Source organism: Bombus terrestris, chromosome 18 (assembly GCF_910591885.1).
Source record: "Bombus terrestris chromosome 18, iyBomTerr1.2, whole genome shotgun sequence".
Classification (NCBI taxonomy): domain Eukaryota; kingdom Metazoa; phylum Arthropoda; class Insecta; order Hymenoptera; family Apidae; genus Bombus; species Bombus terrestris.
This window is the reverse complement of record NC_063286.1, coordinates 2,048,282-2,070,058: the sequence shown is the minus strand read 5'-3', so window position 1 is coordinate 2,070,058 and position 21,777 is coordinate 2,048,282. Positions and strand designations below refer to the sequence as shown.

Here is a 21,777-nt window from a genome sequence, read left to right as displayed (position 1 = left end):
CAAGGCGTCCGCTTTGCACAGAAATACAAAGATCTATGGCCTATCGAGAAAAAGCTAACTCGTGTGATTTTGATGATTTTTCTTTTTTGCTTTAAAAATGTTTCGTCGTTGCGTAAATTTCGCGTTGATTCGAAGAATAAGGAAGCGGATCCGGCGAAACGTTTTTAAACGAAGAAGGAATTACGTGAAAATATAGTTTCAGCTAGAGTGAAACTGCATCGATTGAATCGCAAACTTTAGACGGTAGAGGGTAGCGCGACCCCTTGTTTCATTCGTTCGTTTGTTCGTTCTCGCCCGCTTGTGTCTCCTGAAAGGAAAAAGGGGGAAAGAAAACAAAATGTGTGAGTTTATCAAACGAGTGCGATGAAACTCGCACGAGAGCCAACGAATAAAACCATCCATGTTCGAGCTTCGAGATTTTATTTTAATCTCCCCAATGTGTGTGTGTAGCAAGACACTGTAACAGTATTTATAATAATTAACACGCTCGCGCGTCGCCGCCGCGACAACAAAGATTGCGGTGTAATATTCAATTCTTTCCCATTTTTTTTTCTCATTTTTTTCCATTTTATAATTCAGTCTGAGATTCGATTATTGCTATTTGCGTCATTTTTTCTCCTGTGTTTTCATTCAATTCAACAAACATATTTCACTGTATTTGTTTCCTTTGTTTTACGATTTTTTTTTTCTTTATTTCATTCGTTAAGATTTTTTAGTTTTTCCCGTCACCTCTTCCGCCATCCACCTCCAGGTATCTTCGTCCTGTCGATCATTACGCGCGCGTTGAACGAAATTTTGAGAGGGATTCTCAATTTTCTCGCTGCGTTTCAGAAGAGACGGCAACGATTCTTTTTTTTCTTTTTTTTTTCTTTTAAATATATAGATTACCGTGAGAGTTTACGTGTGTTACATGTGTGGTATGTAATGTACTTCTTCCTTCTTCTTCTTCCTCGTGTGACCATGTGTATATAATACGTATATACATACATAGTTTGTTACAAGGCACAGGTAGCTTACACACTTGTCATTCGCTGAGCATCTCTCTCTCTCTCTCTCACTCACTCTCTCTCTCTCTTTCTCTCTTGCCGATACATGCTTATCTTTTTCGCGTCTGTTTCGCCTCATTCTCTCGCAAACTCGCTTCGCACGCATGCTTCGTTCATGCAGTATTGCTTTTCTGTCATTCATCCAACAGAGACTACAGTAACTCTGTTTCTTTTTTACGCTTTTATCTTTCTTCTTATCGGTTATTTTATTTAACTTATTTTTTTTTTTTTTTTTTGCTGCGGAACGACACTGGGGACGATCGGAGCACGATCCGAATTCTCGTTGAACTTGGTGAATAGATCTCGCAAATATAGAAACAGCGATTTCTCGCTCGTCTACTTTCCGTTTTTCTTCGACGCCGATAGCGGAGCTGGACATCCTACGAATTACCACTGGGAGGAGGACGAGATCGCGTGACGATCTTTAACGATAGTGCTCGATTAGATCGAGCCGTGTCGCTTCGTCGATTCGACGTGATTGCACATTGTACAATTTGCAACGCGCGGTGCGTCGGAAAGTTAGAATCGAGGAGGGTGGTCAAAACTAAATTCCGATCGGCCGTCTCGATCCGTCTATTCTACGCTCGACTCGTCAAATTGAATCGTTCGACGCAATTAAACCTCGCGCAGCTAATGATCGATGGTTCGTGTTCATCGTTGAATCGCACGCGTCGTAGGTGACGAAATTGCGAAATCGCTATAAGTGCGCAACTCGCGACGCATCGAACATCAAGCAACCGCGCGAAAAATCCTCGATCCTCTTAATCCATTTCCGGTCCATCGAACGATTTCGAGTTGATAAATTTGGGTTGAAATGGCACGCCAGTATCGCTACTTGGAGCGTGTAACGTCCAATAAGCCGCATCAAGTTCATTTCTGATTTCGCAAAATCACGACGATTGCGCTAAAATAGCTACACTATCACGGTTACGACAAGAACAGATAATCGAACGTGAACTTACGTAATTCTTTGTCTTTGCGTTCGATGTACATGAGTTACCAATACGAACTGGGTAGATTGGTTGTTTCCATGCAGCAGAAAATCGTAATAAATAAATAAGAGAAACGCTGTTTGCACGGGTGAACGTTCGCGAACTGCTGTCGCTTTATCGACTCCATTCGTCCGTTGTCCTGGCAGCTTTTATCCCCGATCACATCCGACACGTGTCAGCCAGAGAATCGACATTCTATTAACTGTTCCAGCGATGTATATTTTTCTCAGAGGCCGCTATTTTTACGCGGTATGTTGGAAAATCATTCGCTCGGCTGCCGGCGTAAAACTGCCGCCAGCAATGTCCTTGATCGCTTGCCCCACTAAATAAGGAGAATCATCTTTTTCATTGGTTGCTGACCGTGACCTGGTGCACAGAAACGAACGGTTCATGAATCACACTTTGCGAGAGTGATTGCGCTCCTCCTCGTTTCGTCTACAGATTGCTTACGCGTGTACTCGCCATCTTCCATCCGATTAACCAACCGGATCGACCGTTTTAGAATTTTTCAAATATTTGCAATTTAAATATGTAATTGTTGTAAAAGTTCGTACGAAACTTCGATCTACGAATTTCACCGTTAATTTAAATGTAAATCCGAGATATATTAAAAGGTTGACGATGCACCTACCGTCCCCGGGTCGTCGATCAAGCAAGGATCGATCCTCTAATTTAAAATCGAATCGCATACAGGTTTTCCTCTTTCTCTTTCGTCTCGTCATTGCCCCGCGGTTCCATCGTTCGCTAAACACGCAACGCGTCGCGCACCCGGCACTTCCCACGAGACCAAAAATTATACACACGGTATGCGATCATATATGTATGTATATCTATGTACATGCGTGTCTTAAAGTGTGCGCAAACATACATAACAAGGACTGCCGGCATGGGCCTGGTTACGCTCGATTGTAGCTTCTCGGTAAAAGGGCGAACGTTCGAGTGGGTCAACTGTTTCGACGAAGAACGAAGAAAAGAAGTAATCGATGCGATTACTCAAGAGACGTGTATCAATCGTTTGTCGCGTGAGGAATTCAAAGAATTGATCGTATAGGCTGAAGTTATTGTAACACCGATAATAATTATTTATTGAAAATTAAAGTAACAAAGTATTAGAAACTCTGAAGCGGTATGCTTTGTCTGTATTATAAAATATTGCCTCCTTCGTCCAGGTATTCTTCCGTCTACCCTCGGACTTTGTCCTTTATAACGTAGTTGAATCGGTAGTCTTCTCACTCTCTCCCGCTCTCTCGCTCTCGATCGCTTTCTCTCCCTCTCTGTTTCTCGTGAACGCACACTCTCACTCTTATATTGCTCCATATGTACCCTCGCCGCGAAAAAGTATTCTCGTCGTTGTTCGATGATCGGCCGCTGACGTTTCGTTCGAAGGATGGAAACGACGGGCCGCGATGATTCGATAAAAAGGTTCGATTGCTCGTCGAGGGATGATTGTCCCTTGATTGAAAACGTCCTCGGTTCGCTGGAGCGTACGCGGAGAGAAGCTTCGGCCAGGGGTGCTCGCTCGTCCCCATATGGCACGCGATGCCTTTCTAATCTTTGAGCGACGGTTTCGAATCGGCCCGGGTGCGTCACGCGGCATCATTAAGGGTTGCCTATTGCTCTAACAACGATAAGGGGCTGAAGCTCGACCGAATTGAACGCCGATCGTACAAAAACACACGCTCGAGATTACGTAGCGGAGAGCTCGTTAAATCGCCATTTAATAAAATCGCACGTGTCGAACTAGGAGAATCAAAGGACGTTAGAAATCTCGGAAAATCACGCCGCCTCGGCCAACAAGAAATCACGTTTCTCGCTGGATTATGCCGCGAAACGTTCGAACTCTGTGCTAATTTAGAATAGAAGACCGTTTCGCGCGCCGGCAAATGTCTGCGAACGTGCCTGCATTCCTGAAAGACACGCCGCTACCAGGTCCGGCTTTATACCATCTATAGAAGAAGATTCAAGAATGAGCGTATAATCCACTGTGTGAGAATAATAAACTGCGGTAGAGCACCCGTACCGACGCGGAAGTAATCCGATAATCCCATTAGACGTGTTTCCATAAAATCGTTAACCGACATCCAGGCCGCGTAAACGTGTCCTGTTTCTGACTATGACGTTGCTTTTCCCCTGGATTCCCTCGACAGCCAGCTCATCTTTATCCCGTAGTTTTGCTCGCCACTTCCTTTCCTCTTCCTTTTCTTCCTCTCTCGACCGACTAATTTCGTTCTCCCGTCCTACCCGTCGGTTTTTTTTTCCACCGTAATTAAACTTTTTTGTTCGCAGACAGTGGGGCACGTTGGCGCGTCAAAGCGGTCGACCTCGAAAATGAACGCGTAAGAAAATTATACCGTTCGTTTACTCTCGTTATCCGCGCTTTAAATTTCATCGCTTTTCGAATCGTTCCCCTCGAGTCCCCTCGATCAGTGCCCCTTCCCTATCGTCAAGTTAAATTAATTCGCGATGCTGCGTTGAAAATTTTAATGGAAAAGATGACGATGATGATGATGATGATGATGATGATGATGATGATGATGATTCCGGATGAGTCGAAAAACGTGGAGAGTACGCGTGAAGCTGGCGATGGTACACGTGCGCTCACAGCCGCTTGTTCGCGTACGCGCATTCAGGGGGATGGGAAAGGGAGCAGTTTGTGCAAGCAATTTTCTGTTTCTCATTACCGACTGCATTAGCGGAATATTCGCGTGCGATATTAGGACCCAATGTAAATTAACCGGATTAAATGCATCGGCCGATTGCATCAATCTCATTAAGCGGAGCGCATGTTTGACGAGAGGCCGGGTGGCGCGAACCTAGGCGGTCGGTCAGTAACGATGTTTGAGGATGCTCTGATAATTATCAAATCCCTCGGCGTTGTTTGTGTCGGGCAAATCGAAAATAATAACAAACTTCTAACTATTATTCGCGAATACGTCCCTCCAACCCGCCGATAAGCGCCACTATCTATCGCTATCGATTCAACGATTTGCCGAATCTTCCACCTTTTCGTTTTCTTATCGAATGTCCGCGGTTTTGTCCTAACAGCGAATTCGTGTAATTCCGATCGATCGTTGAATGGATGATGCGCGGCAGGACGCGGCAACCCGCTCGCTGGCTCCAACTTGTAGAATTTCGATCGTCGAGCTACCCGAATCTACCGTCGCCGTCCCGATATTTCGCCGTCGAGAGTAATATTTGACTTTCAGCACGATAACCGTAATTCAAATATTCGCGTGGAACGGAAGTAGTCTAAACTCGAGCTGTCGAAAATTCGGATATTTATGCGGACCCGGTAGCCGAGCGATTCCAGTAACCGACGCTTCCTTAGATTAATAGAAATCCTTGCCGCGCCCCTGCTCGCTTCTCTCTCTTTTTGTGGCTCGTTCTTATCGATTTGAAACATCTTTTACGCACGCTCCAGACAGAATTGGCATTCGAGACTGTTCGCAAGAAGTGCACGCGCGACAGACGCGAGATGGCTGATCGAAAAACGTGCTCGGGGAAAGAAAAAGGTTGTTTTGTTCGCGCTTCGACCGCGGGGCACCTCTGATTGCTGTCACAATGAGCTTATTACCCCTATGAAGCTAGAGTAATCCTTAATCGCTATGTTTTTCACCTTAAGGTTATGCTAAATACGTTGCATCTTCTTAGGTACAGTATGGCATCTAAGGTGCTAATCGTTAAAAGTCCTAAACCACTAAGTATTCTACTCGTCCGGTGAGGAAACGAACAAAAACGTGTAAAATAGAGTGAACGAAACAGAAAAAAGAAAAACAAAAAAAAAAAAAAAGAAAGAAAAACGCCTCGTGGCTCGCTAATCCGCGATTTTCTGTGCGCAACGACGGTAAGTAACTTGTCAAGAAGGTACTTGCCGAGAAGCCTAACGAAAGTCGATCGATCTTTCTCTTCCGAGAACCCTGAAAAGGAGAGCGTCTTTCACTCGATTAAATGAACGCCTCTGAGAGAAGGAGCCTTTGATCCACCGCATTTTTCCGCATGTCGCGCGGGCATTTTTTCCACGCTTCGATATTTTTTTTCCCGACGAAAAAGCACGTCGACAGCCCTCTTTTTCCTCTATATAGTTACGTACTACTCTGTTCATATATAAAAGAACGTTTTTTCGTACGGCGCCGAGCCTTTGCGACGCAACATGTACGATATATTCCGAAATACCTATGTTTCATCTCGAGATCAGGGGAGTAGATCTCTCGACAAGGTGCAACTAAACGAAAAATGCCGATAAAAAACGAGACATGCATTTAGGATAGTGGAGTCCGCGTGACCACAGATATATTTACAGACGCGAAATTTTCAGGGATCAGAGGCTCGTCCTCGTCCGCGTCGCAAAAATGAGCACGAAGAGAAATTTAACGGCGTGAAAACTACGTGTACCGCGATTGGAAAAGTGGTAAAATAGCGATTGGCTTTTCTTATGTTTCATTCTCTCTCTCTCTCTATTCACCTTCTTTCTTTCTTATCTTCTTCTTTTTTTTTTTGCTTCTTTTTTAACTTTTTTCTCGCTTTGTTTTGTGTCTGTTTTCTATTGTTGCGTACTCTTCTATCGTGACTCATTGCTCGTATTTCCCTTTTCGTTTGCTCTCGTCACTCGGTTCGGGTTAATTATTACAAAGATGCTTGTACAATAATATAATATAGACTCTATATTAGTTACAATAATATCGTAGCGTCCTACCTCGCGATCGATCGGTCCGTATCCACTTGCGTCTCCCTTTTCTCTCCGTTTTCGGTCGCTGTCGCGAAAATCCGATTGGACAAACCAATATAATAGAAGATCTCTGGCATAACGTGATGGTACAGTTTCCTCGTGAAACGCAACATCTTTTGTCTACATGATCGAGCCGTTGCGTGACTTTATTGCTTATTGCTTAGGTTAACGCGGGCGCTGTCGAGTTCTTGGAAAAATTCCTTCGTCCGCAGACTTTTAAATAAACCCGGCCGTTCCTCGAAATCCTCCCGGCATACCGGAAATCATATCGTTTGCGATGTTTACGCGCGATCGAGAATCGTGAACGCGGACCAATTCGATAATCGCGCACCATATTCCCATTCTCTCGACATTTGTCATGCTAAATTTCATTTTGATTCGCAAGATCAACGTTACGCTACGATATATATATAGCTCTCGGAGTTTCCAGTTCTTTAATAAAATATCCGATCGACTTCTTCTTTTTCCCCCTCGACGTGATAGGGGTCGAACAAGTGGCCAATTTGTCTCACGCTATATTCCACGTTTCACCTTCTCGATCTTCGTTTGCATCGATAAACTACCGCGGGAATATCTGCCTTAGAACTTTTACCAACAGGAATTTTTCCACGAGACCCATCGACGCTCGACGAAGAAAAATAAACATGACCAAGATCGTAACGAGAAAGAATCAGTGTCGCCAGAAAGGAACGAATAATCCGGAGCAAACGCACGAACGAGAGGGGAACGTTCCCGATTGCGAGTCGGTATAACGGACCGGAAAATCCATCACAGTTACAATTTTACACTTTACACGTTCGGCCGTTTGTCTACCGATATTTTCCCCTCTCGAGAATGATCCTTCGTATTGTTCGTAAAACTTAACGAATCTTTGTTCGAAGTAAACCCAATTTCCGTGTAGTAACCCGATCTCTGTTCTTAATTAATGAGAAAAGAAATTATGGCATTTATAGAAATCGATTAACGTTCGGAACATTAAAATGTAGCGTGTTCGAGGAACACCGATATTCTGCGAGTAGCGATGAAATAAATTTTACGCCGCTTTGAAATTGCCTATCGTTGTTCACCGCCCCGATGCGATGGAAGTTAATTGAATCGTCGAAATAGTGATGTTCTCGAAATACCAGAAATATTTGCATTAAATTTATCATCGGGCACGACGTTTCTGTTTAGCCATGCAGAATACATTGCGATCGTTAAAGTTATACGCAAATAGTTTCGGGTTAATATGCAATTGATACGATAAATTATCAGCGGGCAGGATATAGATTATTTCGATGCAAGATAATTTATTATTCAAAGATTTTTCACAAAAATAAAATTTCGGCTGGGTGGACCCTGATTCTTTCCTCGTGTCTCTCGTTCCTCTCCGCTCTTTAGCCCATTGGCGCATCAAATAATCCTACTACACGATAGATTGTATTGCGTTAATTACTTCATTAACATCTTTTGACACTGTTCGCTACGCGCGTGTATCGGTGTCAATTTCATTTCACTCTTCGCGTTCATTCTAACAGATCGAACGTTTTACTCGGCGAATAATATTCGCTACGATAATAAATTCGTAGCATCGATCATCGTGTCCGGCTCTCTAAACATCGTGGACGAGCGACGCGTGCTTTTTTTGTATCGTACAATAGAAAAATAACGCAGTTAACTCGGAAGCTTTGAAATATGTTTTTCCCCTTCGGTCGGTTATTAATACAGCTAGCGGCTATTACAGCTATTATATAATAGTTACGCTATACATTCAGCTATAACACGGCTAATAGCCCTTTGTAGCTATTATATAACAGCTACAATGCAATCAACCTTTAATACATCTACTAATATTTCGTGTGGTAATTGAATTCTGCCGCGAGCTTTCTCGATTGGCCCAAAATCTGTTAACGGATGCAGAATCTTCCGTGCTGTTCGAACATTGTACTTTTCGGTGAAATTAAACTTCAAAATGGCACGTCCTTTTTTATCGTATAATTTAATTTATGCTACGATTGAAAAGTCGACGATGGCACTTTAGTAACAACGATCCACGATGTTTCGAGATACAGGTGCACTCCTGTTTTCTTCGTGCCAGCTTCTATTCTTCGAACTGGTAATATAAAATACACGGTACACCCACTTACAGTATTCTGTAGGGTCGTGAAAAGAAAGGAGCAGCCGGTGTGAAAAATATTTGCCGAGTAACCTGTTCCCCTTCGCGCCTTATTAAAGCTATTCTCTATGTAGTTTCTACCTTAAATGATAACGACCTCTGCCGGTCGATCGTCTTACTAACTAAAACGCGATGTTGCTCTCTTCTCTCTTCGGTATCGTTCCGGGCCGGCAATCGATCCCGTTCTCATCGCTCGTCACCTTTCGCTAAACAATCCGATCGATCGTGCGCCGTGATCTCGCTCGTGATATGGTCTAACCATAAAAACTTGTGTAATTACTTTGTTATCTTTACCCGATTTTTAATTAGCTAGTGCCTACGAGCTACATCGGTAAAAAACCTACTGGCCAGGGGAAATTCGCGTTCGATCTTCACGACCCCTCACTCTTCTTACGCCGTTCCTCTCGAAGGAACAAGCGGTTCCCTTTCCCGTCGTTGAGAAAAAAATTTCCTTCGAAAAGTAGTACCCTTTCCTTCCTTCCTTCCTTCTTTCTTTCTTTCCTTCCTTCCTTCCTTCCTTCCTTCCTTCTTCCCTTCCTTCCGTCACTAAACCGTTCATCTTGATCGGATCCGTCTCCTTCCCAAACGATGTTCCGCCCTCTTTTCTTGTCTACTTGATTTTCCTTCTGGTCTGGAGGAGCACCTCTCACACGGAAGAAATCAGAGTTTTGCCTCTTGTCTCTTTATTATAGGCGACTTTATTTTTCGTTCCTTGATATCGAATCGAATCAGGGACCGGCACTCTTAGCTACGACGAACCTCGATATCTTTTCTCGTCTTTCGTTGCGCGAAAAAATTTTGATGGTCGTGCGAGCACGAATTTCTCCCGACGAATCAGAGAGGCTAGCAAGAGCTACGGACACGAGCGTTCGAAGCCAAAGTATCGATTGTGCCATTTTCTCTTTCAGTTTCTTCTTCCTCGTTGGCCCAGACGCTCGACCGATCTTGTTCGATGATTCGCGCCAAAGGCGATTATATATATATAATATATATATATATGTATATTATATATGTATAATATATAATATATATATATATTTTTTTTTATACACGTGTACCACCTCGTTTCGTCACCCACACGGTGTCCAGTAACGCAGATTACAAATGTTGAGTTTTAACGGTCGCGAGATCGTCGTCCGTTCGATTAGAATCACCTGTATATCGCGACGACCGCCGCCAGGCTGACGATCATCAGGTACGTCGATCGAGTAACAAAGCCCCTGTTCTCTTCCATGCACTGACCTGCAAGCACAAAACCATGTTCGTTCTTAGGCTGGATTGGGCTAACTTAAGTATTAGGTAAACATCGATGGGCTAAAGTGACGCCGCCGTTTAATTCGACATTTATCAACGAGCTGTCACGGTACATTTGTCAGGTGAAGTCGTCTACGTGTCGCAGTAAATTATGCATGGCTGTCGCGCACCATCTGGCTATTAGAATGCGCTGGATGACAATTGCTGACGCGACGATTTTGATTGGACGTTGCAGTCTGTCGCGCTGCCAAACTGCATTCCGTGCCGCGTAAGAAAATTCGCATCTCACGCCACTTCTTCTCTCATAGACAGCTGCGATAACTTTCCTCGAAGACGCGTCGAATCTAGCATCGAAGCAACGTAACCTTGATGTTTCCCCCGAGGTACGAAATAAGGACACCGCTGTTTCGAAACTTCGCAAAGTATTTGGAAAGCAAATCGGTAGGTCTTTCAATAAGCGTGGCGAAGTCTGAGGTGAAAAGGCGTAGCAAACAAAGCAACGACGGGGTAACGAAACTAAAGGATCCTCCGTCGAGTGACAAGATAACGGTTCAAGTTCCGAGGATGCTTCAACCTGAAGCACGCAGATGAGCGCTATACAATCTGATAACATCAAACAAATAAGGGAACCATGCCGTAAGCAAGGACCACGTAAAGCAACTTCGCGTCCGTACTTTTTATTAATGAAGCTTCTGAATGATCGTATCTTTCAGAAGATTAATCGTTAAATGGCAACGATGGTAAATTATATAAACGCGAAGAATCGCGAAAGTATATAAAATAGCATCTTACGTGATCAAAGAACAGAGTCATAGGAAAAGATAGAATCTAGAGAAGAACGAGCGCCACGAAAGTGGCCTAATTTCTTTGACAATGCTCCTCTGTTGGGGGGGGGGGAAGGAGCAGCCTCTAAATCTCGAGACAAAGTGCTCGAACGAAGGAAGATTCGCGGAGCGACGGTAGTTGCGGAACAAAACTGTTAGGTTCATTGCAGCGGAGACGCGTCCTCGGCAAGGCAGAACGGAGACCTTAAGGATCCTCAAGAGTGAAGTGGCGAAGGAAAGGAGGAGGTACTCACCGGTACTGGTAGCATTGAAGGCCAACATAGGTGGGGGCGGCGGGATTCCCCTCTGGCAGGCGACCTCGCTGGCAGTCAAACTGACAACTCCGCCGCTCTCTTTGTACATGAAGCACAATCTTCGACTGTTTCTGTACGGCTGGGGCCTGTTGTTCTCGCCGGACCAGCTCGTGCCAGGTGCCAGTTGGGTGGCGATCACGAATTGGGTGCCCTCCGCGTCGAACCATCTACCGTGGCAGGAGTACGCTGCGAAAGAGAAGGCAAAGGCTTCTTTATCCCTGGCACTCTAACGGAACGAACTTGCAGAATAATGGTGGGAGGTATTTCGAGCCGCTCGTTAACCGTCGAGTGCCATTATCCTTTAAATAAACTCTGACAACTTTGGAAGTTGAACGTCGACGAATAGAGAAGCTACAGATAGCAAAGCTGAAAGATCTTGCTACGATAACTGCACGAACGAATCTATACGCGAGTTGTATTATCGATGCAATTTTAATTATCAGTGAGCGCGCAACGACTCCGCTCAGACCGATGGTACTTTCGAACGACATTTAAATAACGTTTTATCGCTAAGCCGTGAAAATAGAAATGATCGAATTTCTGTCAAATCGAAATTTTCACTCACCGATCGCGTTGTCTTCGACGCAGTCCGTCTGAAACTCCATTCTGTCCGCGGTAGAACATCCTATGGTTATGGTAGTAACCTCGGAGCTGCATCTAGAGATATCTTCCTCTCTCTTCTCCCTTTTCTCGAAAGATCCGTTGCTAGGATTCAGCTGCTCGACGTTTCTCCTCATTCTCGCCAGGAGGTTCGACGAGGTCATCCCTGACCTCTTTTTTGGCAGGTTAGCGGTGTCCGGGTAATCGCCGAAATAATCACCTTGAATCTCGAGCATGCTTGAGCCATCCGGATCGTCGAAATCGGTTGCCCAGAATTGCCTGATTCGTGCGAAATCGTCCGCGTCTACCCGCAAGTCCTCCATCTTTGGGCTTCTTCTTGATCTATTGCTCGTTCGCTGGATACTAATTGAACGTTTGGCAAGATCGTGCGTTCTTCTGAGTTTCGACCTCGATACGCTTTCGGTCGATCGCTGATCCTCCGATCTTCTGATCTTGGATCTAGAACGGTCGCGCAGCAGGTCCTCGATATCCAAAGTTCGCTTGGACGACACCTCCTCGAGGCTGTGATCGTGATGGTTTCTGTTGTTGCGATTCGATCTGGCCCGTCTGCCCATTCGCTCATGGACGAGGTATTCGTTGTTCGCCCTTCGTTTCTCCACGTCGAAGTCGAGCTTCCGGCCGCGTCGATCTTCCTGGGTTCGTTCCTGGGCGTGTCGAACTTTTTCTCTGTCACGCCTGGCGCCCTCCTGGTGTTGGTTCCTCCGGCTTTCACGGATGTTCCGTTGGTTCCGGTTCACCCCCGTCACCGTAAATTTGCCCAAGTACGGGCACGTACGTGGCTCCGGGGAACTGGCTGAAATTTTCAGAAAATCGTTCCGTGAGAAACGAGAAAATTCTTTTCGAGAATCCTTGCGGCTGTTCCATTAGAATACCGCTTATTTTCGTCCGTTCCTACCAGTCCCTAGGCACGTCTTTGCTTGCGATCGATTCTACCGACGCGTTATAAGAGCGAGACGTTTCGAAAGATGTTAAAAAGTATCGGTGAATAGAATTTAACGCATTAACGGCTGAGTGTACTTTGTAATTTTCTATAGAAGAAATGGGAAATATCGACGCCAAGGGGGGAAATGCCAAGCGTGTTCTGAATCGATTAGGACCTTTTCCTAACGCCACCGACCCGGCATCTCGATAAACCAGCCGTCTATAAACTTTCTCTGCAAGATCCCTTAAGCAGAGAGACACCGGCAAAGTTACCGAGAAACATCGCAACCGGAGATCAGCTGAATTACAAATTACCTGGTTCACGTACACCGAAAGCAATCAACAAGAAACTTTCGATGGGGGTCTATCGATCTTCCCTAACGACGCTTTCTTGCCGAAAGATCGATCGGATCGGCCAACTGCGAAACACCCCCAAAACACACTGATTCGGGTCAGAATTCAAGGCGACCCTTCTTGCATCGATCGATTAACCTCTCGAAATATCCAGTCGTCGACAAGAAAGATGACAAAGAGTAAGTCGTCGGATAGCTAGGACGGCACACGCTATTATACAGAGTGGCAAAAATCGCGAAGCGGGCAAGAGGAGCGCATTATGGCTTTAATGGAAGCTCGTTAGATAGCGAGAAGGAGAAAGAAAGGAATTGCAGGGATTCGTCTAGGAGACGAAGAAGGAACGCTATAACGAGAGAGCGTAAATCGGCCATAGGCAGGCACAATGCGAACTCTAACGAGACAAATCTGACGTCGCACCCTCAGGCTAGTCCCTCTTCCTCCGCTTGGCAACAACCCCGCTGCCGCAGCACTCGCTGTCTTGCCGAAGATTCGCGACAGAATCCCGGCTTTTCTGTTTTCTTCCGTTGTTTCGGGACCACCGCCACTCGCCGGGGTATTATTTTCCGGCTTAATGAGGCGGCTCGAGATAGGCAAGAATCCAAGATGCTAAACAAACATCGCAGACCCGACGTGGCGAAATATTTGCTAAACTTTTGGTCGCGCGAGCCGAACAACTGTTTGCCGGCAGCCATCGATTTTTTGCCTCTCAAATTTCACCTCGACCATCTCGAGAAAACTTTGACGCGCTATCTCTCTGTTTGTCAACGTAAAGGATTTGCCTCCTATCGCCGATGAGATTTCATTGTTTCTCTGGCGTTGGAGTAGCTTTCGTCACCTTAGACGAATACCGGTGTCTTATCTTTATAGCTGCACGTTTCATATTCTTTTCTAAGCCTTCAGCTGTATTCTACGAATCAGTTTTATTTCGGTGACAATATACATAGGCAATATACATGACAATTACGAAAGCATGTGAACATTTATCACAGGCAATTTGTACGAATGTATTATGCATGCTATACGAAAGTTTTTGAAATTTCTTTGCCATTCTAACGAGATATTTTCGACCTGAAAATGTGTTATCAAAGTTTTTTTTTATCGCAAATATGCATTTAGCATAATGTCGAGGTTTATTAATCGTTGAAGTAATATTTTAAACTAAACTTACACTAACGTATCCGGTAGCTTCTACGTAGATTTCCAAATTTGTTTCAAACTTTACCAACATAATCATGATAGCCGGATTTCATTACCGCGCTAATGAAATTTCAAAACGTTTCGTACAACGCATACGATATATTTATGAAATGCTTCTACAAGCGTTGGAATACTTTCACGAGCTAGTATACGCGAAGTATGAAATTATAACAGATCTAAGCGGGAAAGAAGTCATAATTTGAGAGATTTTCTTCACCCTAAAGTTCTTTCCTTTCGATACGATCGAGAAATCGCTTTCGATGCTCGTTTGGGAAAAGCCAGTCACAAAAATCTCGTTATTTTTATGGTTAATTAGACATGTATTACATCGGGTCAAAGGCGATTCCGGCAAAGGAGGCTTGATTTTTCCGACTCGTTAGGCGATTCCCTCTACGAAGGTCCTGGCCAAAGGGATGGGCCAAGGGTGGGATACCGGTGAGGTCACCCTTCGAGTCTCTTTCTTTCTCCACCTTTCCCTTTTTGTATTTCGATCGGCAGAACAAATCGTGAACTTCGACGATCGTTAATTACGTTCGTCGAGCGAAACTTTTGACAATGTATTGTGGAATTGCTGCCGGGCCACGAATTTCAATGGCAAAGTAGCGAAGTTCTATGAGTGGTTACCCCTGTAACTTTTCACTTTTCGTTTAATTTCAACGTGCTTCGTTACGTCTGTGTCATACAATACCGTTATACTTGATATAATCGAAATTTATTAAGGATTTTATATACAATAGAAAATTAATAATACCGCTGGACTTTCCGTGTAATTTAACGAATCAGATTTTATTCTCACGTTTTAATCACGTTCCGCAGGCGTTTCGTATCTGATTTTCTTCTTCGCTCCGTTTGTGTCATTTAGCGGGTCCTAATTTCGTTACAACCATTCGTACGAATCTAAATACAGGGGGAAAATTACGGCACATATCGCGGCTGGCCGTTGTATCATAGATTGATATTAAAAAATTCCAACAGCTTCTTTCCTTTCTCGAGCGTTCCTTCGAGCAATCAGCAAAAGTTGGCCAAACAATTAAATTTAATTGACGGGTGGTCGACTGCCGTGAATCGCGTGTCGCTCTCTCGACAAAAAGAGGAAACGGAAATGGACGCGTTATCATGGCCGCGGATCAAGGACGGCTCCTCGACACGGCACTTCCAACTTTTTAATTAATCAATCGACCGACGCCCGTGAACGACTTTCTTTGTCGGCCGGCCGAAACGAAATGGCCGACCGCGGATCTGATCGATCAGGAAAATTTGCCGCGCGCCACCTCCACGGTACGCGCACGTACACCACATACGCAATCTCGTTGCTCTTTTCTGTTCAAACCGTCGAAAATTTAATTACATGATATTGGCTTTCCACGAGGATACTTTCTGTGACAATGTCCAAAGCGTGGAAAAACGCGGAATGAAATTTCGCCAACCGCGGTCCGGCCGCAATTTGTGTCGGCGAAGCAATAACCGCAACGGAGCTTTCAAAAAGTCGCAACATTGACAATATACGTATACATAGATTTTTTTGTTCGCGTTTCCTCGTGGCGAGCCATAGACGCTAGAGAGGCAACAATACGTTATACAATACTTAGAGCGGTAGCCCGAAATAAATCGCGTTAAAGAGCAAACACATTATTTACCGCAACGCCGGAAAGGGACGATAAATATCCAGGTTTCTCTGGTTCGAAAGCCCCGGGGAATAAATCAGCCGAGGCGTAGGTACATTTAACAATCGTCAGCTCGCGCAACCGTATAGCTCTTCCGGAAAGAAATCTACAGGGTTGGCTATGGCGAGAAGGGAGCGGCTCGCGGCCGAGAAAGGACACGATAGAACGGCATGCCAATTATCTTTCGCGCGAGTCGCAGTCGAGACGCTTTCTTTGTTTCGTTCGGCCGGAAATGACGCCTCGATTCTCGGCAGAGCGATAAATTTCCAGCGGAAATAACTTTTGGCAGTGAAAGAGGGCGTGGACTGCCGTTGCCCTCATCGAAACAGGGAGGACGCTTCGCGCTCTCGGAAAACCGGAGGGAACGCGACCGGCTTTCCAAAGATAAGATATTTCTCGGTACACTCGAACAAACTTCTCCATCGTTTTCGCTCGCATTTTCTTGCATAAAAATACGTAAAAATACGTATACGTGCATACAGTTATTTGCGTTAACTTTGGAAACATGTCTTACTTCGTTTCTATCATCTATTGCGTTACTGCGATCGAATGACGGCAGCACTTCTCGACGTATTTGTTCCTGTGAAAACATTGTTTTATCTCCTATCGGACTAGCAATATTGTTTAAACATTCGCGAATGGAAAATGGAATATCGCTCCCTTTACGACTCGCTGCCCTGTCTTCGTCGTACAACTTGTACAACGTCTATCTCGTTCGATTCCTTTCGAACATGTTATTTTACAACTAAGTGAAAAGTCATATCGAAGTAAACGAGTTCGCTTCTGTGTATAAAATCCTGAAAAGGGAAAATAGATTTTTTTAATAAAACTCGGATATTTATCCTCGCTACTACAGACAGATTGGTATATTTTAAACGACCAAGGTACCAGGTATACCGATATTTGGCGCGTTCTGTAACATTTACACGCTGTAACATATCCATTGGTGAAAAGGTAATGATCGGTGATCGGCAAAATAGGATTCAGAAGATAGGAGGATCGCTCACAGAGTAAAGGGGCAACAGGTCTAGAATGTATTGGAGAAAATCCGAAAAATGTTTTGTACGGAATAAAAACATTGAAAAATATGTACGGGCTGGCAACAAAAATATTTTATTATCGGCGAAAGCACACGAGTTCGCTATATATTTATATTCGCTGTGTAAAAAGTTTCCTTTTCTGCTCCGTGTAAATTCTCCCTTCTAGTCTCTGCCCATTGCCCTTGGTCGACCCCGTTTGCTACACGAACTTCCTGTTTTCCCCGGTCACGAAGATGCAACGTTTGGAAATGGGTTCGCTCGTCGGCGGAATTGGATTTTAATTCGCATTAACTTCCCACCGTGGACTCCGGATTGATTTTCTCCTCTTTGATTTCGCTCGAACGAGTACGACCAATATTTTCGCTTAGTCCCGCTCTTCCACGTCAAACTTCTTTATACTCTCTCGCTCTCTCCCTTTCCTGTTCCCTTTGCTCCCTATATATATATATATATATCTCTCTCCCTCTCCTCTTTTTCCTCCCTTTTTTCCTCCCTTGTGCCTCCTTTTCTTCTTGCTTTTCTTTTTTACGTAAGCAACTACGAGGAAGACCGAGGGTACGCCCGGTAATTTCTCTCCCCGATAAAAGAAAAGCTTTGTCATCCGCTCTTATTTTCCGAGTTAATGGATTGTTGCGCGACACGATAATGGAGAATATTTCGCTGCAGACGAACGTCATATAATATTATAATTTTTTTTAACGAACATCGATCTTCCACCGTTTCTCCTCCGTGTCTTTACGTTGAAATCGGTCGTGATCAACGCGGATAAATTGCGACAAACGCAGCCGCGTTTATGAAAACGAAATGACCGGACGACGAGCGACCAAATGGCTTATATTTAACAAAGGCATTTTTGCAGAATGGCGCGTCGCGACAGATTGCAATTGGAACTTTCCATCCGTACACCTGTCCACCAAAATAATTGCCAGTTGTTCGCTCGAAAGTCGTTATATTCGCTTTGCACCATTGTACTCCCTATCCTCGATGTTTTCTTCGTTTCGAGCGACACGTTGCGTCGGTCCGGCGGTAAAATAAGAGCGATCAGAGCGACGCGGCAACAAAATTCGCCAACTGGGAAAACAATCGCGTTCTACTGTCGTTTCGTAAATCAAAGGCACTGAGAAACGGTCTAGCAATTTTCTGCTAGCTGGATTCGGCGATGCATTATAGGGAATAAAATACACATCTCTCCGGCGGTAAACACGCGTGACAAGCGATGTAATTAAAGCTGAGTGCAGCGCTAAACGACATCGAGCTTGGACGGCTTGATTATTATTGCCCGGCCAACATTTCGACCCGATTCTGTCAAATATAGCTGCCTACGTAATTTTGTATCGCGAATATTAAACCATTAGGTGTAATGACCGATGCGAACCGCGATGCCGCGAAATTCATCGGACCAATCGTCGCCCGATCAATATCCGTTCTCGCTGGATCCGGTCTGCACAACGGATCCACCGGCTTTCAAACTTTCAAATGGATTTTCCGGGAATAATGAATTTTATTATCGAGCCTCCGTTTCATCCAACAGCCTATATAATCTGTCCGGTTTTCTATCTCTGCAACTGGACAACGTAAATTTATTTAATTAGCAGTTAAAAGTCTATTCGTGAATTATCATTGATTTACGCTTTCGGTTATTTTCTCATTAGCTAAATTACCAATTTTCCAAATGTCTCGTTGTTTTTCGTTGAAAAATTTTATCGTTTCGCTAACCCTGCTCTCTTTCCTTGTTGGCGATGCCTCTATTTGCCTCGAGATTCGCAAATTTTTCAACATCCTGTCGAAACTCTGCTACGAGCTACGAGCGTGTTTGAAATTGCTTGAAATTGTTTGGAAAAAAAAAAAAACGGGCGAAAGGGCGAAGCAGGTTCGCATCGCTAACCTCGATACACCTTGATAGACTGTGTCGAGCGACGACAAGACGTGGCAGAAAATTAAAGGAGCAAGAGCAGGGGAATAACACGACGAGTTGCGGTTAACGTTCCAAACGGTACTCCGTTGGCTGTACATCGGGGGTTGAAACGCCGACAGAGAAGCCAAGGAGATAGAGAATCTGTTGGAACGGAGAAAGAGCGAGACAGACGGAGGAAAACAGTGGAAGCACGGGATAGCTTTGAGCAGAAGCAAGGGGGACATACTGAAGGAGCAAGGATCCGAAGAAGAGGCTGAAGCCGCAGAGTCAGGTGACCCGTGTCAAGTTCAAAGACGCGAATCCTAACCCTAGCAACGTTTACTCCGAGCTCTTGAAAGGAGGCCTTTAAGAGCCACGATGTTATAAGGTGGCCCATGGTCGATCCACCGTGAAAACGCAGCTACCCTTTGACGCAGAAATTATTTCTTCGCCGCTTCAATCCTCGTTTACCTTTCCTTTTCATCTGCCTTCGAAGCCGTCATCTGAAATCTCGCGTCGAACCAAGAAAACACAGCTCGGAATAGGGAAACGAACTGGTAAATGTTTAAACTACTGCACGACTAGATGGATCATATTTATGAAACGAATTAGTCATGTGGCCGAGAAGCCTTCGTACGAGGACAACCGGATCCTCTGAAAAGAAATCGAGTTTACGAGCGGTTAAAGTTGAAAGAAATTCCACGCTAAATCCTTTGGCCAGTTACTCGAGTTACCTAGCAGCGAGCTTCGTGATACCGAGCAACATTCGTTTCCGAGCGAAAAGTGTTTCCGAGATTGCACGGTTTCTTCCTCGGAATCTAAATATCTGCGCACGCGAGAGGCATTCGGAGGGTTGGTTTACGTATGTCAGGAACACTTTGTGTTGCAGAAAATGGTTTTCGCGTCGATTCGACGTCCGTGACTCGAGCGAATACTTCAGGACAGCGACGCGACGACCGACGCGCGTGCTCGGGGCGTTTCTAACCCGGCCGAAACAGATTTCCCCGCCCGATTACAACATCGCTGTTGGCAGAGCTCTCACGGCCGACGTCGAGCATCGATTCTAAATTAATTTCAATTACATTCCGCATAACCCAACCACGATCATCCGCATCTCGACGTCTATCTGCTCCAATTGAAATTTATAGGCAAGTTTCGGCAAGCCAGCGGACGCGTTTTCCATCCTTTCGCTAAACTTTGGCACCGCGGTCTAACTCGTATATTTCCTTTCTTTCGTACGTATGTATTTTGCGCGTAAGTTACGATTCTTCGATTTTTGGATCGACGAATTCGATGGTACGAGAAACGTTTCAATTTCAACGCCGATACATTTTCGCTTTCTATTATATTGACACGTACTACTTGCTTTCAGCGCCTTAGCAACGTTCAGTCTTAAAATCTAAGAACTGCTCTACAAATCACGTAAGCGAGACACCAGAATCATCGCTACGTTTTCTCAGAAAGATTTATTAACAATTATCCTGCTAATGCAATTGATTTCTATCGTAGCAATGCGAGACACTTGCTCCCTATCAAGACCGGTTTTAATTAATTCAAGTGTGAAAAACGACCGTCAACTGCATTAATTCTGACGACACTTGTCAGAATCGTGATTTTGCTGTATTTATCGCGTCTTTCCTATTTCGAGAATCGCATTGCAAAACCTCCGATTCCCTGGAATTCATCGCGGATACCAGTCAACGATGACTAGTCGAAAACACTGAGAAATACATTTCCTACGCTGCTGCACGTATTACCTGACGCGCGTTGTATCGCGAAACTTTTAAAACACGAACGACCAGTAACGAAATTGCGTATCTACGTCATCTATCTGGTTCTTCGGTCGATTGGTTTTTAACGAATAACAAGTCTTCGCGGATGGCCGCGCGAGCATTGTCGATTCTTCGTTTTATCGATCGAGCGGCCATCTGGACGCTGTAGAACGTCGTCTAGTTGCGTAACTCCATCGCATCGAGGAACGTGGATAATAATCGAAGAGCAACAATCGGCACAAAGAGAGGGAGCCGGACACGTCAACGGATATCAAAACGGCGAGCAATTCGCAGCAACGATCGGACGATGGAAATTCAATTTTCCAACTAGCCGGAGTCGTCAATATGTAGATACGTATTTTCGGACAGGTTCGCGAACAGGTTCGACGTTTAACAACGTCCGATGAGCGTTGAAATTTCATGGACACTTTGTTCCGTGGTATTTTTTCCTTGTTCAGCACCGAACAGCTGACAGAATAAATCGTGGTAATTACGAAGCTACAAAATTAATCGTCACGATTTTCATCGTGGCGCATCTTTGTACTCTTGTTTTTTCAAAAACTCGTTCTACCTTCAAACGTTATTCGTGCTACGAGATTACAGCAAACCGAGTATCGTTACGTTTATTTCTTTGGTCCTGCATCAAAGCATCAGATTCGTCGGTCTCTGTCGTTGCATTCTTTACAGAAACTACCATGCATCTCTATCGCGATTTGCTTGTGTTTGCTTTGTACGTTTATCGGTTATTGTTGATAACAGTATTATTATTGCATCAAACAAACTGAATATGCATTCATCGACCGTAATAAGTGATTATCACGTTATTAGCGTTCGATTTATTGGTGCCAGTGCGTGTAATTAATATTATCGTAATTAACATCATAAACGAAGCGAATATCATCGTTGATTCCACCGATCAGGATCTTTTCAGTATTTTTCGAAAACTGTCATCTTCCTTGTGGAAATGAAGAAGAGATTTTGTTGGTGCGGACAAAGAAACGTT

General features: G+C 44.5%; 1 protein-coding gene across 6 annotated transcripts in view; it reads right to left on the bottom strand.

Annotated features, from left to right (window-relative positions):
• Positions 1–1,261: 1,261 nt before the first annotated feature.
• Positions 1,262–21,777, bottom strand: part of LOC100644350 — a 259,551-nt gene continuing 239,035 nt past the window's right edge. For all 6 annotated transcript variants that reach the window (XM_048414106.1, XM_003402158.4, XM_048414107.1 and 3 more), the window contains 3 exons: positions 11,877–12,725; positions 11,252–11,497; positions 1,262–10,161 (listed from right to left, as the gene is read on the bottom strand). In XM_048414106.1, coding sequence (XP_048270063.1) covers positions 10,070–10,161; positions 11,252–11,497; positions 11,877–12,725 — 1,187 coding nt within the window. In that variant the 3' untranslated portion in view covers positions 1,262–10,069. The remainder of the gene's footprint in view (positions 10,162–11,251; positions 11,498–11,876; positions 12,726–21,777) is intronic.